The 19,496-nt window shown below is 45.8% G+C and overlaps 1 protein-coding gene across 2 annotated transcripts in view; it reads right to left on the reverse strand.

Moving 5' to 3' along the window:
* TAF2 (TATA-box binding protein associated factor 2) overlaps positions 1 to 19,496 on the reverse strand; it is a 663,535-nt gene that overhangs the window by 419,922 nt on the left and 224,117 nt on the right. For both annotated transcript variants that reach the window (XM_069220673.1, XM_069220672.1), the window contains exons 11-12: positions 9,827 to 9,962; positions 13 to 167 (exon numbers count right to left, since the gene is read on the reverse strand). In XM_069220673.1, the coding sequence (XP_069076774.1) occupies positions 13 to 167; positions 9,827 to 9,962 (291 nt within the window). The remainder of the gene's footprint in view (positions 1 to 12; positions 168 to 9,826; positions 9,963 to 19,496) is intronic.

The following is a 19,496-nucleotide window of genomic DNA, read 5'->3' on the forward strand; positions in this document are numbered from 1 at the left end:
AAGAAAGGATACACCCACTGCTTTATTAATGGCTGAATGTCTTTGCCAGAGACATTGGAAATAGATTTCAAAAATCCTGATGTGGAAACCAACATCTGGCTCCACATGTGGGACTGAAACTTCTGAGAGGAGGCAGTGCTGGCCAGACTCAACAGCTTGTTGAAAACCTACAATGACAAATGACAAACATAATTTATGCATCAGCAGTTGATATGCAACAATTTAGACTGTACTATAATATTCATCGAACACGCATCTCTCTTTAAAGGAAAACAATTACAATATTTCCCAACACTTTAAAAAATATTTTTATTGATTTTATTTTTAAAGGGAAGGTGATACACATGTGCAAACATATAATCATAAGATTTTACATGTATTTTGTAGACATATTTAATGAGACACGGTCTTTGTTAGAGATACAATCATGTTTTATCTGAGTACCACTGATCACAATATGAACAAGAACAATTACTATAAAATTAAAACAAACTGTTTCGTCTTTCACACATCCCCTCCCTCCTTAATGTATAGCCCTCTGATAAAGACACAAAGTATCTAAACTTTGGTATGAATACTCATTACATTTTGGTTAATGGAGCTAGTTGAAATTGACTTATTGCATGGGGATCCGTAATGCATCAATATTCGCCAAATACTCAGACCATTGGTTCATAAGGTTACATTTACCACCTTGTGCTCTAGTATCTGCTCGGATTGATAGTACAGCAGTGGCCCATCAATTTATGCCCTTTTGCCACAGGATGATCGAGGGTGCCTGTGCAGCTTTCCAAGTCATAGCAATACATCGTTTCACTAAGATTGGGGCCAAATTCTGAAATCCTCCAATTTGATTTGTGTCTTTTGAGACCACCAGTGAGTGAAGGATACACATCGTGGGGTCACAAGGTATAAGGGATGTTGTGATTGTAGAGATACATTAGGTAACATTCTGCCAAAAAAGTTATAACAGGGCATGACCATATCATATGTAAAAAAAATGTGCCTCTTCCTGGTGACATTTGGAGCAAGTGGGATCAGTCCCTGGATACATCTTAGCAATCCTATCAGGGGAAGAGATATGTGTGATGTATATAGTTAAACTGCACAAATCGAAATCAGGCATTCCTTGATACTGTCCTAACTGAACCCAAACATCTCCGCCATGTGGATTCTTGTTTAGTCACCTCTAACTTGTTTTCCCACTATTCCTTAAGGACTAGGGACATTTATTCCAGCCCTGTACATTTTCAGGGCTCTATTTATCAGAGAGACTGCATGTGAGGGCCTGGACAGGGTTAACATCATTTCCGGTGGTTTAGATGTGGGGACCTGCTCCCTATCCATATTACAGAGTGTTCCAGCAACCGTCTTTATAACAGAATGTATGAGGAAAAGACCCAGATCTAGTAGTCCCCCCTCAGTGAGGTCCTCAAAAGTACTCAATTTACCTTCCTCAACTATGTCGCCCCAGGTTCTGTAGCCCGTTGTGTACTATGGACCCACTTGAAAGGTGTCTTTCAATCGTCAACACGGTGGAGGGGCCCACAATGGAGTATAAGGAACGTAGGGCATCCTACATTGCAAAATATAGGTCTGCCAACACCATGCAGCCACCGGTAGAAGGGCACTACAGATAGAGGTAATCTGTGAGGGGGTCCAAGAGCCATTCTACCAACGGAGTGATATGGAAGTCTACTCCTAATAGCAGTATCTCAGGACTCAGCGGATTTTGAAGCCATCGGAGGGGCCATTGCAACTGGGCAGCTAGATAGTAATCTTCAAAGCTTGGTGCTCCTAGCCTGCCACTTTCTAGCACATTATAGAGTGTGCTCATCTTAATTTGACGTCTCTTAGTGTCCAAGACCAGTGAAGTCGGTAGACACTAACTGTGTGAAAAAGGATTTCCGTACTATTACTCGTAAGGCAGCAAAGCAGTATTCATTTTGGCTACAGCTATGCCCTCTATGGGGGACAGCAGGAGCTGTGTTCAGAAGGGTAATGATAGCCGTATCCTACGCAATACTCTCTCACGAGTTCCATATATAAGATCCTGTTTTAAGAGGTATATCTGGATCTCCAAATATTTAAATGAGTCGGTTTTCCATTGAAGCGGTGTATGCTTGAGTGGCGGCAGTGGAGCATCCAGTTTCTTCAATAGAGAGATAAGACATGACTTTCCCCAATTGATACACAGCCTAGATAATTGGCCGACAGCATCTAGTGCAGACATTACTTCGAGTAATATCAGATGACTCGCTTGTAGGTAAATCAGAGTGTCATTTGCATACCTCAATGCTATATTAGGGTGAACCCAGATAGTATAGTCTTAGGTCCTCGCCTCCTCCCACAACCTGCCAGCCAATGGCTCCATGGCCAGTGCAAGAGCATGGGGCACCAGGCAAGGGTGACAATGGGCACCCCTGCCTGGTGCCCCAACCAATAGGGAAGTCTTCAGATATGACAGGGCATATACTTACTCTAGACACTTGTTTCTCGTATAAGACCTGGATCCAGGTACGGAACTCAGGACTGACACTCATCTTCACCAACATCGCCTGTAAATAGCTCCACCTCAATGTATTGAAAGCTTTTTCGATGTTGCCACCTAGCCCTGCTGAGATGTGTGCCATGCTCATCTCATAACCCAGAATAAACAGCGAATATTGAGAAATGTATTCCTCTCAGGAATCAAGCCATTCTGATCAGAGCGCACTGTAGCGTGTATCATGGGTGTTAGCTTATTTGCAAGCCCCTTACTCAGGATCTTGTAATCGAGGTTAAGAAGCGATAGTGGACGGTATGAGGTCATGTCAATGGTATCCCTGCCAGGTGTGAATAGCACTGTTATCAGGACCTCTCACATGCTAAGGGGTGACCTCTGGTCTTAGCCTTATTATATACCTTCAGTCGTCATGGAGCTTGGATTGACTGATACATAGCATAAAACTCTATAGGGAGTCAGTCAGTGCCAGGAGTTTTACTGGCAATTTGTTTAACAGTGGCCTTCACTTCACTTAGTGTCAATGGTTTGTGTAACTGCGGCCTCAATAATGGGCTCAAAATTGTGAGCTCTATAGGGGCTAAATATGTATTGATCACATCCACACTCATTGTTACAGGCTCTCAGAACAGAGTTCTGTAATACTTCTCAAATTCCCCATTATTTGGTGCTTGGGAGTTTACAATGGAGCCTGTCTGTGTACGAATCGCTCCTATGATAATACTTGGGTGCACTGACCGCGAAAGTCAGACGAATAAAGTCCCAGCCTTATCATTCAAATCGCGGTGTCTCTGAGTATTCCTTTTAGTCAAGCGTGGCTAATCAGTGAGACTATTTTTTTTTTTTATACAGGGCACGGAGTTCCTGCACCCTCCGAAGGCGGGATTGATCCTGCAGCTACAACCTTCTCAGAGTCACGTACAGTATTCTCTGTCAGTAACTTCCCTTTGAAGGGCCCGTTTTATAACATATTGTGTGGACATGCATGCCCCCCCTAATTCCCTCCTTAAATGCGTCCCACTCTATCCCCTCATATGTGGCAGTTCCAGCATTGCCTGTGAAGTAGTTGCTGATGTATTCCCCCATTAGTACGCGATAAGCAGTGTCCGTAAGTGCTAGCTGTTGTAAGCGCCAGGTCGGGATCAATAGGACAGGCCTACTCCATTGAAAGGTTACTAATAATGGGCAACGAAGGTCCTGGCAAGATATTCTGCTGTCTTACAACTGGATACTAATGAACCACTACCAAATATGAGATTGATCCTGGTATGGAGCCCGTGTATATGAGAAAATCAAGAATATTCCTGTTCTACTGGGTTTATTGTGCGCAATATCTCCGCCAGGAGGGTAGGGGGATGTAGACCTATCCAACTCCAAATCGAGACACAATTAAAGTCCCCACACCAAAATGAGTGAAAAAGAGGGGGTTTGAAGAAAAGCAGGTGATATGGAATTAAAAAACAATGGCATATAATACCTCTAATGTTAGCTGCTCTCTGTCGACTTCCCCCTCAACCATCACATATGGGCCATTTGGATCCATCAACTTGTATTCTACGAGAAATGATACTCGAAGGGCCACCCAGAGCAATACCCCTCTAGCATAAGCAAAATAAGTAGTGCCTAACACTGTGCCGTGCCAGTGTTTGTTCAATCTAGTGAGTTTCTCTATTGTAATACGAGTCTCCTGAAGGCATGCAAACTTGACCTAGCACCCTCCTAAATAAGTGTATATCTTGCATCGTTTAGCATAGCTACCCATCCCCTGTACATTCCATGTCACGATGGTTTAATCCCTGGGTGACATATGTTATGTGTAGGGAATGCCAGACATGAGTCATAGTTTTGCCGGGAACAGGAATGCATACTTGATGTCCATCTCCCAAAGACGCTGCTTCACTTCCCGGAAGGTGTCTCGTTGACAACATACTTCCATAGTGTTTCCAGGTAAATGGTGACATCACTTTTCTCAATCTGCCATGGACCTTTGGCTCAAGCTATTTACAGGACATTATCTCTGTCTCTAAAGTTGAAAAAAGGTGCCCATGTAGGGCGTGAAGCTGCTCCAGGCATCGGTGGTCGACCTGGGACTCTATGCGCTCTTTCACCGTAAAGAACACGGACGTCTTCCCACTCAATGCCACTTCTGTCAGCCAGTTCTCCATGAACAGGTCCATACTTGGGCCCTCTGCCCCCTCAGGGATGCCCACTACTCTGATGTTATTATGACGGAAGCAGCCTCTGGATTCATCTGTTCTTGCACTTAGGTTTGCCACCTCCTTATGCAGGTCCTTGATTTGCTGTTGTTGCTCCTTGACAGTGGGTTGTAACAAGGCAAATCCCTTTTCCGTTTCTTGTACCCTGTCCTTTTGTTTTCCATGTTCCTCCCTCAAAGCCCAATGTGGATGATGAGACAGTCTAGTTTGAGCTCACTGCAGATTTAATGCTGGTGATAGCCACCAGGAGTTCTGTTTGTATAATGTTCCTGAAGGAGCTTTACTGTCGGTTGTATCGCATCAGCAGAAGCACATGTCAGGGAGCTGTCAGCGTAATTTCCTATTTTGGCCTTAGGCATTGTGCGCGATTATAGATCTGGATCTGTATTATTGTGCAGAGCATTCAAATAATGTGGAAGGATCGCAGTTCATGCGTAGACACAGTTTGAGTGGCAGATACACTCACCTATCCGTCTATCGGCTACACATCAGGCAGCTGTATCCTTGAGGAGCAAGAGAAGCGAGAGGTCCTCCATTCGCACATGGCAATGTGCCTTGTTAATAAGAGAGAGGAGGTGTAGTCCATGAAGAGGCGCATTATAATGAGTAGGAAAGTCACATTGGCATCAGTATTATGTGGGCTGCGATATAGTTAGTAATATATGGTTTGTATGGAGATAGCTCCTTGCCGCTCCACACCCATAAACGGGACCATCACTGTGCTCCTACACAGTCATGGAGACCCTTTGGACTCTTGTAATCCAAGTCTTTAGTTGAGGCCCCCCCCTTACCCCCCAAGAGTAGTGCCTATTTCGTACCTGGGGATCGAGGGTGAGACTGTGGTTCTGATAGCTTGTCAAGAGGAGGTTTCTCAAGTCCAGCATGTAGCCCTTATGAACAAAACGGTATACATCATCTGGGAGTGTAAGGCAGCAAGTGCCATGATCCTGGATTCGCATGCACTGGGCCCAGTCGCTATTGCATGCTGTCTCCGGTTCCCTGCCGTCTGACACGTTCTATCTTCTGTGTCGAGTTCTTGGTGGCACAACTTCCGCAGCTCAATCTGAGGGCACCGCTGTTGAAACCGTGGCGTTGTCCTCTGCAGTGCCTCCACAGGAGGCCATCAACGCAAGTGCCGTGGCTCCACCTCTGGTTGCAAGCCACAGTGTCCCGGCTGCGGTCACCAGAGGCACCATCAACGGGCTGATCCAGCCAACGCATCAGCACCTGAGGTTCCCCCGGTGATCTACAGCGTGTCACCCTCTGACCTACACTGTCTCGGAGGGGACAAACGTATGCAGTGAGTCGGAGCTTGTTTGTAGGCGACTGACCCAGCCGCCATCTTGGACACGCCCTCCCATATTTACCAACACTTAAATATGGAATTGCAGAAAATCATTCAACAATCAACAGAGGGTATTTTGGTAGCTCTGCAAACAATTATTTAAAGAAGATGAATTTGAACTTAGGTACATAACGACCTTCCTTAGTATACACTCTTTCTGGGTGTCGGTGTGGTCTAAGGTAAAAGTGTTGCGTGGGAGAATGAGAGAAGGAACAGTTAGACAGTGGGGCTATGCCTATGTACATTGGTAATATTCAAGCTAAGGGACTTAGCTCTCAATGCTATATTAGTTACCACAGGTGTTTTGGAAAGAGGATTTGTCCTAAGAACAGTTAGGTAAATGTCTGTTCCCAGTGAGTTTTATGACAGAGAAACTCACTGTGGAATGGATAGTTAAAGACTGCAAAAAGGCATGCTTTGGAATCGACATTTCTCCTCCCTTATGTGACAAAAAAGCTCCGACTTGGCTGGAACTAAGTGTAAATGGTTAATAGATGGAGTGCTAAGTTGATCAAGTGTTGATCTTTCAACCACCTCACATTTGACAAATCTTGCTGAACATATGGTACTCTGGCACACTTTGCTGGAACCCCAAAGGCAGCAATCTATCAAAATGTTATCGTTTACAGGTGTCATGTCTTGTAAACTGGTGCACCTGATACTCCACTTTTTACAAAGGTGAAAAACATTTTGGTACAGCACAATAAACTAATACATATTAGCAAGTTTTGATTGGATTTCTCACAGGCCTGATCACGGTTACAGACATGTAAAACAGTGCCTCACTGGGTTCATCATCAAAAACATTAACAGCAGGACAGCACACTACACGGTTCAGATGATTAGGTATTCCACTGTGAGGACTATCTTCATCTCCTCTACAAGAAAACTACCAGAGAGAAGCTAATTGTGTTAACAAAACTGTCATTAGATTAACAAAAATTACCAATACTGAGATTAGAAAATATCAAACAAAAAATTGTGAAAAACACCAAGTGACCAGGGGAGGTCCCTGCTTTAATTTATGCAGGGTGCCCCCTCCCCTTTTAACAATTCAAACTTTCAGAGTTCTGTATTTTATTCTGCCCACAGCAGTCAGCCTTCGGCCACAGGTGGTTTCTGTTGGCGGCTCTGAAGGGGGCGGGGCTTCATTTTGACAGACACCAGTAAACTGGTGACAGCGAGTGCACAGCACCTAAGCCCACACAGTGTGCATGTCAGGTTGGACAGCTGCTTTTCTCCAGCCAGTCCGAGAGGTGCACTTTTGACCCCTCTCCACCTGCACATTAGTGACTGGGATGGTTGATCATGATTAAACATTCCGTTTGTACTGACCCTGGTTCAGGTGCCTGCAGTACTAGTGACAACTACTGACTCTGCAGACACAGAAGAGCAGGGGCACACAAAAGACCTGCGAGCGGAATGGACAAGGGACCCTCCGTGAAGGCAGCTGCAGTACATTTTCCAGACTTTGTCACAAATGAAAGTGTACAGGCCAGGTCTGATTTTCACCCTGGCGGTCTCAGTAAAAACAATGACCATGCCTGCCAGGGGTGCAGCATTCAATGGAACAGCAGGTGCAGGGGCACCGAATGGGCACCCAGCTACGTGGTGTACTCACTGCAACAACAGGCTGCCCTATCTCTGCCTTGCAAAACAGAGCAAATTAGGGTGTGCATCACGCAAATTCATCCCTCATTCTAGACACCCCTTATTCTAAACTACTGCATCATAAAGATAGCAAGTGGACATTTCTCCAGAAAAACGCCAGCTTTATGCTGTTTCTTGTTTGAGTGTAATTTTTGCAGGATGCTTAAATTTTTTTTGGGGGGGGGGGGGGGAGGGGGGGGGGCGGGGTAAGTTATGACATTCTGCTGTGAGGTAGTACACTTTCTTTAAGAAAAAATAATGCTTCAATCTCACTAAAAATACCTTTAGCAGTCTGGCAGAGCTAATGTCACCGATACAAAGGAGCACAATGCTAGCCCACCTAAGCTATGGGTTGTAATGCACCAGCTGTACTTACTCCAAGAACCCTTCCAAGGTGGGAAGTGCCCTACAAGTGTAGTCAGTCCGTTTCATTACCTGTTCGGTGTTTGTCCTTCATGAAAAACATGTTGATTCATTAGAGCACTGACCTTGAAGACTGTTGAAGATACTTGCTAAAAAAAAAGTAACCTTTTCTACTGGCATTATAAAATGTCTACCAATCTAAATGAATGAACCACTTGATTCACCCTCCCCCCGCCCCCCCCCCCCCCCCCCCCCCCCCACTCAACCCCCGTCCCTCAAATCCACATAATTTTAAGTTCCCTTTCGTGGTGCGGTTAAAATGTCATTAATGTGTTCTAATTTTTGGTTTTCCTGTTACCTAAACGACGATGTTGGATACATTGTATCAAAATGCTTGCTAGGATTGTGATGCTCTCCGGTACCCATCCGTAGTGGGCCCCCTGCTTTGAGGGCCCCCCTGCACATTAATTTTAATTAACTACTTTTGAAGACACTAAGGGTTCATGTTCCATGCTTGCATTACTGTACATGGCTTCCCTGCTGATGTCATGCAATAGAATGCGTAGAAACCGCTTCAAATGATCAGATTTCTGCATTATAGAGGTTCAAGTTTCCACCAGAGTGGAAAGCAAGTGCTCTCGTACTTACTATCACTATTTACTTAGCTTTTGTAGTTTCGTAGCGCAAAAGATTTTCCAATGGCATTAGAGCACTGAATATGAGAACCAGTTGCATTACATATTTTATTTTTGAGACACGGAAAGATTAAGTGACTTGCTGAGAATCACTCAGTGTCGCGCTGACGCCGGCAATCGAAACTGGGTTCTTATTTTAAAAGTTGCAATTTTTGCCATTTGGCCAGATCTCCAACCAAGGTCTCTGGCCAGATCCTGTCTACTAGCCTTAAAATTCTACTGGGATAATCAGCTTCAACCTGCTACATTCGCAGGTAATTATCTAAAATATCAAACAACTACATAACAACAGGAGGGTCTTCTATTTCAGTACACCTTTCAGATAACGTTCACTTACTCAAATTCCTCTGCCAAGACACACACAACAGTTTTTTAGAATCTCCTATTCATGGCAGTTTGTTTTCTACCCTTACACAAGCTTTAGTAGTCTGGATTCCAGGTAAACATACTTTGGAAGATGCAGGGAGGGACCAGTTCAGGAAAATGGCCTGGTGAAAACTCACATGAATTGCATAATAATTTGAGGCCTACTTCAGTGGCACAGACATTTCTTGCTTTCTCAAATTTGATTGAACATGCTCCATTTGCCCACTTCTTTTTCAAAAATTTCCTGAGGTGGAGAGGGAGGGAGGAATACCCCTAAATCCCTCTTATGATGATTGGGCTTGCTCACTACGCTTGCTCGCCAAAGGGCACTCATCCAAAACCTTTACCCTCCACCACTTTCAAATGTCACCAGCCGCCACTGCAAGTGACCACACTTACGCTCAATATGCAAAAGAACACATAAGCATTCAACCAAAGAGAAATAGGTTTTTCGGTAGATGAGGGATTTATGTGCTCCAATACATACCATCTCTATGTAAAAATATTTACAAACCCAGGGAGACAACCAGCAGTCAGGTTACAATAGTTCAAGCCTGATAGACAAACTATAAATAAAAATGATAACAGCAGATATAAACACAAATGAAACACTAGACACAGTGTAGCCACAAATTTGAAAAAGCCCTTCCACAAAGCATTTCTGCTGATCAACATCTTATGTACATACTTGTAACATAAATTCCATGCTGATCCGGTTTTCAATCAGTCGCATAACAAGATGGGCTTTGCACTGGAACATCCTGTAATACTCCCAGGACAAAGTGTGAGGATGCTTTATAGAAAAGTGTAGATGCGATGAAGGGCTGGAACAGACAAAGTACATAGATAACATTATTTGATCACTTATGCTGGAAGAAAACAAATGTGAATTAAAGAAATGAATTCAATTTTGTTTAGCTAGACATAGTGAAAACAATTATGGAGGGGAGGGGGACAAATGCAACTGTTGAATGGGCAAATCATAATACTTCATGAAATGCCACAATATTAAGTTGCAATTTTAAAAAGTGTTGTTTTCAATACGTATAGTCATACTTGTGTTAATCTGGTATAGACACTGCAGGTAAAGTTGAAATATGTTGCACACCGCACACAGTCCCCAAGGTTAGTTTAACATAATTCTGTTACTGATGTCTTGCGGAGTATGCAAAGAGGTACACTACTGTTGTCACTTACTCAATATGGTTAACAGGACATGTAGACTTCATAGCTTAACATTAACAGAACTACAATATTTGGGACAAACAAGAGTGGCACATATTATAATGCTAAAGGTATCTACAATGTTTCACTCATATCAGTGGACCATCAGCAGCAACATGCGATTTGCAATCCTTCTGGTTTTGACCAAGCAGTTTTGGTTGATCTTTTCTAATCAGAGGAAACACAAACCATACAGAGTCTTCATAGAAAGTCTACATTTTTTCCAAACACTTCACCATTTGTTGCCATCCAGCACTGCATTGTAATGCATTATATTTTTTAATAAATCTACGGATCGTACCCCACAATCTCAGAGAGAGAAAACATTCTAAATTGCTTTAAAAAGTGAAATGTTAATAAGAGCTAAAATAATGCCAGACAAGTCCTCATGAGCTCCACAGTTGTGACTGGCCAGATCTCCACTGTCCATTTACTTCCTTTTAGAGATCGGAGACCTTCTTGAAAAACCTCTTACAGAGGCACCAGACTCCCTTTTAGCTGTAATTCAAAACTGATCCTCAAGAGTGCCCATAGGGAACAGCAACCCCTCCGACTCTCTCGCGTTTCAAGATATCAGAGGCACATTGCAAGCTGTATATGCTTGAGATGCCCAATGGTGAGTGTATAAGGGGTCATGTGTACTGTCAGAGGAGGGAAAGTCTGACAAAGAAAGAGGCAAGCCAGACCAGCAGCAGAGAGAGATGATTTTGGGTGGCGGATGTTTGGTAGCTAGGTCAGACCACTACTGTCATCTGCCTTTTGTTTTCTTGACAAAGGAGACAGCCAGATGAGCAATGCACATAATGGAACTATTCTTAGAACAAGGCACCACGGGACAGAGAACAGCCTAGGATTGAATGGAAAGGTCTACACGGGGGAGACCGAAAGGTAGAGTGTTGCGTCACAGTTGGAAGCTGATTATCAATGTTGGAGGAAAGGCCTAGATGCCTCCTGAGAATATATCTGGAGCGTCAACAAACTGCAGTAAAACGATGTTGAAACTTAGTATGAAAATCATGCATATCAGGATGCTACCTGCAAAATACAATCATTGCCCATGAACACTTTTTTTTTGCTGCAGGTCAGACTTTAGAGTCACCTTGTGTGGCGGATGCCCAGAAGTAATTGAGAGAACTGGAGGCATTTTTAAGGCAAGAGATCCTCATGGACAATTTCATGGAAGTTCTGAGTAAGCCCGGAGGAGGAAACAGGTGTGCAATGGCACTGATTTATGCCTGTCTAACATGGACATGTGCCCATTGATAAGCTAGATAGGACATGTGATGTCATTCCTGGAACTCTGGTCCTGTTCCACTGTGTTTCTGTGGTATGCCTGCGAGTTAACAGGGCACCCTAGGATGCAGGTGCCAACTAGAAGGGTATATAAAAAGGTCTATGGTTGTCTCCAGATAGACAGGAGGGTCTTCTTTTTCCCATAACCTACTCTTCCCCTTGGGGGACAATTTCAACCCTTAAGCTCTTTTTACTACTTCTCTGATACTTTATTACCATCCTTTACCCTCATTTCTTTTTTGACTACACTACAGCGTTTCAGAAACCTCATAGCTAACAGACTAAGTGACAGTGTACTTTCCCCAACTTCGGCCTGATTGTACACCAAGGTGATTAGAAAGTACATCACACACCCCTACTTCAGAGGTTTGGCGTTTCTGTTTGCCTACACAATTAACCACATTAAACATGGCTTATGTTCCCATTTGTATTTCTTACTCATTGAGGGAATGGTTATGAGCCACTGTGATAGTGCATTTCTCCTGTTATTTTTCACTGGATGATGAAACATTCAAATCGTAAAGAGGCTGTACTTACGTAGTCACTCACGGTATATATAATATAGTAAGACTAACGCTGAAAAGAAAAAAAAACTATAATACCTTGCCTGGCAAAGTATTGACTTCCATTGTAGTGAATACTCTAAAGTAGCTCAGGTTTTGTAGTTAATCACATGATTTTAGCATAAACGCAGCAATTCTTGTAAGTTTTGACTACTGGTAGAGACTCCAAAGCAAAGACACAACTAAGATCACAAAGGAGTTTTCAAATAAACTTCAGAACAACATTCTAATTAAGGTATGGGGGAAAAAAAAGATTTCAAATGCCTTTAATGTCCCGTGGATCATGTTAGAGATGATTACGATGTAGAATTTGAGTGACTGTCCAAAATGGATATGTGGGAATGAAGGATTTTTTTTATTCTAAATATTTTATTACAATTTTACAGAGTACAGAAAACATTGAGTATATGAACATATTACACATATCTGAGGCCCAACATGGTAGAAGGATGACCATACAATGACTGATATTGATGACAGACGTCTAGATGTATTGATCGCAGGAGACTAACCAAAAGCTGCCATAAGGCATATATTGGGAAACATATCAGAAAATTCATAACATCATAATGATCTAAATACATATTATAACTGTGTGTGGTAGAGAGAATGTGCATAAAGAACGAGTTACTTACCTTCGGTAACAACTTTACTGGTTGATACATTAGCTACCTGTGGATTCCTCACCTAATGAATACTCCCATTGCGCCAGCACTTGACGGAAATCTTCTTCCTAGCTTCTGCACGTCGACGAGGACGTCACAGTTGCCCACGCGACGCCATCTGACGTCATACAGGCAATAAGAGGTCCTCGCCGACGTGCCGACGTCAGTACCAACATTTTTTACGTGCCTGAGAATAATAGGCCTTTGAGATGAAAGAACAATAGTAATATTTAATTACATTTCAAACAAACACATCATTCTGAGAATTCATCCTACCATTTTTTTTTTCAACAAGTAAATAAATATATGAACTATATATATATGTGTATATATATACATATAAACATATATACATAATATATACCAATCCTCAAAACCAAGAGGAGCACACTCAAGAATTACTTGGTTAGACCAGACAGGCAACGGGGAGGCGGGTGGGACCGTGAGGAATCCACAGGTAGCTAATGTATCCACCAGAAAAGTTGTTACCGAAGGTAAGTAACTCGTTCTTCTGATGGCTACAACTACCTGTGGATTCCTCACCTAATGAATAGAGTCCCAAAGCAGTACCGCATTTGGTGGTGGGTGCCTGAATGGTCAAACCAAGAAATCCTGCAGCACTGACCGTGCAAAATGGCCGTCCCTTCTGACTTCAGAGTCCAAGCAGTAATGCTTCGCAAAAGTGTGAAGGGACGACCAAGTTGCGGCCTTGCAGATGTCAACCACAGGAACACCCCTAGCCAAGGCCGAGGAGGCCGACTTAGCTCTGGTGGAATGAGCTCTTATACCATCAGGGGGATCCTTCTTTGCCAAAGAGTAACACATTTTAATGCAAATAACAACCCACCTGGAGAGTGTTCTCTTGTGGACTGCCTTTCCTCTCCTCTTTCCCACGTATCCGATGAAAAGCTGATCCTCCAGCCTGAAATCCTTTGTCCTGTCTATATAAAAGCTTAATGCCCTCTTTGGGTCCAAGCGGTGTAGTCTCTCTTCTTCCTTTGACGGATGAGGCGGAGGATAAAACGTGGATAAAGTAATTGTCTGGGCCAAATGAAAGGGTGAAACAACCTTCGGAAGGAAAGCAGCCTTGGTCCTCAACACCACCTTATCCCCATAAAAAGATGTATAAGGGGGTTTTACCGATAGAGCCTGCAACTCACTCACTCTCCTTGCAAATGTAATAGCAACCAGGAAAACTGTTTTAAGAACTAACAATCTTATGGGGCAAGAATGCATAGGCTTAAAAGGGGACCCCATAAGGAAAGTTAGAACCAAGGACAAATCCCATTGAGGCATAACGAAAGGATTTGGAGGAAATTTATTCATAAGGCCCTTCAAGAATCTAAGTACTATTGGAGATTTAAATAAAGAAGGCTGGTCTGGAAGACAAAGAAAGGCTGACAAGGCAGACAAGTAACCCTTAACAGTAGCCACTTCACAACCCCTCTGTGCTAAACACAAAGCAAAAGATAAAACATCCGACAAATGAGCACGTAAGGGATCAATCTGCCTCCCTCCACACCATACCACAAATTTAGACCACTTATTAGCGTAGATAGATTTAGTGGAGTGTCGCCTGGCCGATAAGATAACATCCACTACCTCAGGCGGGAGAGAAAAGGAACTCGGGTTGCCCCGTTCAATCTCCAGGCATGAAGGTGCAGGCTCTGGAGGTTGGGGTGTAAAACCTGCCCCTGCGACTGCGAGAGGAAGTCTGCCCTGAGAGGGAGACGGAGCGGAGGGCACAGTGAAAGTTGGAGAAGGTCGGAATACCACACCCTCCTTGGCCAATCCGGGGCAATTAAGATTACTTGGGCCCGGTCTTGGTGTATTTTCCTCAATACTCGAGGAATCAAGGGTATGGGGGGAAACGCGTAAAGCAAATGGTCGCACCAGATCATCTGAAACGCGTCCTCCAACGCTCCTTGTACCGGATACTGGAGGCTGCAGAATAACGGGCAGTGCGAGTTCTCCCGGGTGGCAAACAGATCTATCCAAGGAAACCCCCATATCTGGAAGATTAGAAGGACTTGATCTGGATGGAGACGCCACTCGTGGTCGGCCGAGAAATGGCGACTGAGACTGTCCGCACGTACGTTCAAGACTCCGGCCAGATGATTTGCTACCAAGCAAATCTGATGGTCCTTTGCCCAGGACCATAGCCGAAGAGCTTCCTTGCAGAGAAGGTACGACCCTACCCCTCCCTGTTTGTTTATATACCACATCGCGGTAGTATTGTCCGTCAGGACCTGAACCGACTGACTGCGAAGGGATGGGAGGAAGGCCTTGAGAGCCAGACGTACAGCCCGTAACTCCAACAGATTGATATGAAACATCTGTTCCACTGGAGACCAAAGCCCTTTGATCTCCAGGTCCCCCAGATGAGCGCACCACCCTAAAGTGGAAGCATCCGTTATTACCGTGGTCACTGGTGGAGGTTGCGTGAACGGCCTTCCCCGAGAAAGATTGTCGCCCGCAATCCACCACTTCAAATCCGTGGCAGCATCTCTGGAGATCTTTACAGAACCTTCGAGATCCCCTTTGTGTTGAGACCACTGCCTTCGTAGGCACCACTGAAGAGCCCTCATGTGCCAGCGAGCATGTGTGACCAACAGTATGCAAGAAGCAAACAGACCGAGCAGACACAGGACCTTGAGGGCTGGAATGACCGCTCCACTTTGAAACATTGGAACCAACGCCTGAATGTCTTGAATCCGCTGAGGCGGAGGAAAGGCTTGATTCAATGTTGTATCCAGTACTGCCCCTATGAACAGGAGGCGCTGAGAGGGCTCTAGGTGAGATTTGGGCACGTTCACCGAAAAGCCCAGGTCGAACAACAACTGGGTTGTCGACTGCAGATGATGCAACACGAGCTCCGGGGACTTGGCTTTGATCAACCAGTCGTCTAGGTAAGGGAATACTGCTATCCCCTTCCTTCTGAGCTCTGCCGCAACCACCGACATCACCTTCGTGAAGACTCGAGGTGGTGAAGTAAGACCAAACGGGAGGACCGCAAACTGATAGTGCTGCGACCCCACCACAAACCAGAGATACTTCCTGTGCGACTTGAGTATCGGGATATGAAAGTAAGCATCCTGCAAGTCGACAGACACCATCCAATCTCCATTGTTCAACGCCAAAAGCACCTGAGCTAGGGTCAGCATCTTGAACTTTTCCTGTTTGAGGAACCAATTCAAGATCCTCAGGTCCAGAATTGGTCTCAACCGACCATCCTTCTTGGGAATCAGGAAGTACCTCGAGTAACAACCTTGACCCCTTTCCTGCTCTGGAACCAACTCCACCGCGCCCTTTGAAAGGAGGACTTGAACCTCCTGTTCTAACAACAAGAGGTGTTCTTCTGAACAATAAGATGGGCGGGGCGGGATGGGGGGCGGAAACTCCTGAAAGGGAAGGGTGTAGCCTTTTCTCACAATGCTGGTAATCCAGGAGTCTGATGTGATGACCTCCCACTTGTGGAGAAAATACAGTAACCTCCCCCCTACAGGAGAGGAGTGAGTGGGAATTGGTGGAAGCCTAAGGCTGCTTCCCCTGCTGCACCCCCCAGAGGAAGAGGAAGAGGCAGAGTGCTGCTGAGAGGCTCCCCTGGTACGGACCCTACCCCTCCCTCTAAAAGATCTATAGGAGAGGGCAGAGGTAGGCTGCTGGAATTTCCCTCGAAAGGAGGAGGAGGAGGAGCCACGACCAAATCCTCGAAACCTCCTAAAAAATCTAGAGGAGGCAGAAGAAGTGGCTTGCAAGCCCAGCGACTTGGCCGTGGCCCTGCTCTCCTTGAACCTCTCTAAGGCCGAATCCGCCTTGGCACCAAAGAGCTTGTCCCCATCAAAAGGAAGGTCCAGTAGGGTCGACTGTACATCCGAGCAAAACCCTGAGTTACGAAGCCAAGCCTGTTTCCTCGTAACTACAGCAGTGCCCATTGCTCTAGCCACAGAATCAGTTGTATCCAACCCAGATTGGATAACCTGAGTTGCAGCTGCTTGAGCGTCCGATACCAGATTCAATAGCCCCTGAGGGACCTCCGTATGCGTAGATGCAATTTGGTCCATCAGAGCATAAATGTACCTTCCTAAAATACATGTAGCATTGGTGGACTTTAATGCCATGCTACATGAAGAGAACACCTTTTTGGATGCCATGTCCATCTTCTTGGAGTCTCTATCCGAGGGCACAGTTGGAAAAGAACCAGGAGCAGACCTTGCCGAGCAGGAAGCCTGGACCACCAAGCTTTCAGGTGTTGGATGTCTGGTAAGAAAACCAGGGTCAGCCGGTGCAGCCCGATACCTCCTAGCCACAGATCTATTGTCAGCTGAAGAAGACACCGGCTTCTTCCAGACTTCCAAAACAGGTTCCAGCAGCGCCTCAATGAACGGCAAAAGTGGCTCTGGCGATGTAGAGGCCGGGTGCAACACCTCTGTCAACAAATTCTGCTTGACTTCAGTCACCGGCAAAGGAAGATCCAAGAAGTTAGCTGCCTTCCTGATAACAGCATGAAAAGTGGCCACCTCTTCTTTATACTCCCCAGGAGATGACAAGTCCCACTCAGGGGAAGTATCTACGCCACTAGCAGTGTCCAGCCCATGGAGGCCCTCATGAGAGTCCTCAATCTCTCCTTCCTCCAGGTTCTGTCTCTGGTACTCCTGTTCTTCAAGGAGGCGGAGAGCAAGCCTCCTCGAGTGCAGCCTCTCCTCAATCCTCGGCGTCGACATGGCGTCAGCAGATGTCGAAGAACGACGCCGATCCCCGGATCCGTCCGACGCCGGGTCTACAGGCGCCACAGGTACCTTCGGTGCCAAACCAGGAGTCGGAGGAAGAGAAGACTGCTTCGGAGTAGTAGGAGGTCTAGACGGCGCCACTGGTTGAAACATCGAAGCAGCCGGAGCCGAGGATGTCGAAGCCTCAGGAGCCACTGGAGCCGATTCCGACGCCGAGCCCACGTTCCCCAGGGGGAGAAAGGGCATAAAGGGTGCTGGTCGAAGGGGAGCCAGAGCACCCATGTTGAAAGCCAAAGGGCCCGAAGGCCCAGCCGGTCCACCACCTGGAGCTATCTGCTGGAAGATGGATAACATCGCATTTAAAAATGCGGTATTATCAGCTCCACGGGCCGGGAAAGCCGGGTACTGGGGTGCCTGGTTCGAAGGCGACACCGACGCCGGCCTCGACGTCTGCAACGTCGGAGAAAACATTTGAGGCTGCGGAACCTCAAACACTGAAGGTGGTTGGCCCGATGACCTGGGCGAAGTCGGTGAGGCTGGAGAAGGCAACGGCGTCGACGGATGAGGAGTGACAGTGGGACTGACCTCCCAAGTCTTCCGACGGCGAGTCGATGGTGACCTCGACCGAGACCTCTCGTTACTCGACCGGCGACGTGATTCTCAACGACGCCGGGAGTCCCGATGACGCCGATGAGACTTCGGTGACGAGGATTTTTGATGGTGTCTCTTCTCCCTCTTTTTTGGCTTCGTCAGAAAAAGCTTGGCTTCGCCAGAAAAAGCTTGGCCTCGCGCTCTTTCAGGGCCTTCAGATTCATATGCTGACAAGAATCACACTTGTCAACATCATGATCGGAACTAAGACACCACAAACTGTCAGAATGTGGGTCTGTCACCGACATTTTGCCCCCACACTCACGACAGGGCTTGAATCCTGACTTTCTCTGCGACATTGTAATCTCAGAGAAAAAAATAGATCCAAAAACACACTGTAACTGTCGAACAGCAACAGTAGCTCCCTCGAAGATAACCGTTTCGAATGGCACGGAAAAAAGGGAACTGACGTCGGCACATCGGCGAGGACCTCTTATTGCCTGTATGACGTCAGACGGCGTCGCGTGGGCAACTGTGACGTCCTCGTCGACGTGCAGAAGCTAGGAAGAAGATTTCCGTCGAGTGCTGGCGCAATGGGAGTATTCATTAGGTGAGGAATGCACAGGTAGTTGTATCCATCAGAACCTAATGACTAGAATAGTCAGATGATAAGACAGGTTGAATACAGGAGAGGTCTTGTCAAACGGAGCACGCAAAGGAGGTCCGTTGGGCCAACAGGGTGAAATTTACACAGCGATAGGAAAGGGTGAAGTGAGGAGGGGTAGGGAGAGAGGTGTATGCCACGGGGGAATAAATGTTATGCTGAGAATGAATAAGCCATCTTGCATGTACACTGTCAAATGGTGTGAGAGGGGCCTAAATCTGTTAGGAGTGCTAAATCCTGCGGGCAGTGCACACTGATGAACATATGAAACAGAATTTAGAAAGGTGGGCAGATAAGGTGGATAGTTTGGCTGCAGTGGTCTTGCCAGCCGACTGCGCTCCAGCCTCTTCCCAGGGCTTGGCCATTGAGCCCACCCTGGTGGAGGATTAGATGGAGGCCACGTAAGATGGGTATCAACAAGTGAATGTTCGTGGATGAGTTGGGATGCAGAGCGGACAACGGGTTGGAGGTCCCTCTGCTCTCGACCACTCCACCAAAGGGAGGGGTTTCTCTCCTCACCCCTCCATTTTACTGCTCATTTGTACGGTTACCCCACCCACAGTAAGTGTTGGAGATCTGGAGGGGGAGAACTCCTGTCAGTGGAAGCTTCTTTCTGTATCTGCTCACT

This window comes from Pleurodeles waltl, chromosome 2_2, assembly GCF_031143425.1.
Source record: "Pleurodeles waltl isolate 20211129_DDA chromosome 2_2, aPleWal1.hap1.20221129, whole genome shotgun sequence".
NCBI classification, from domain to species: Eukaryota; Metazoa; Chordata; class Amphibia; order Caudata; family Salamandridae; genus Pleurodeles; species Pleurodeles waltl.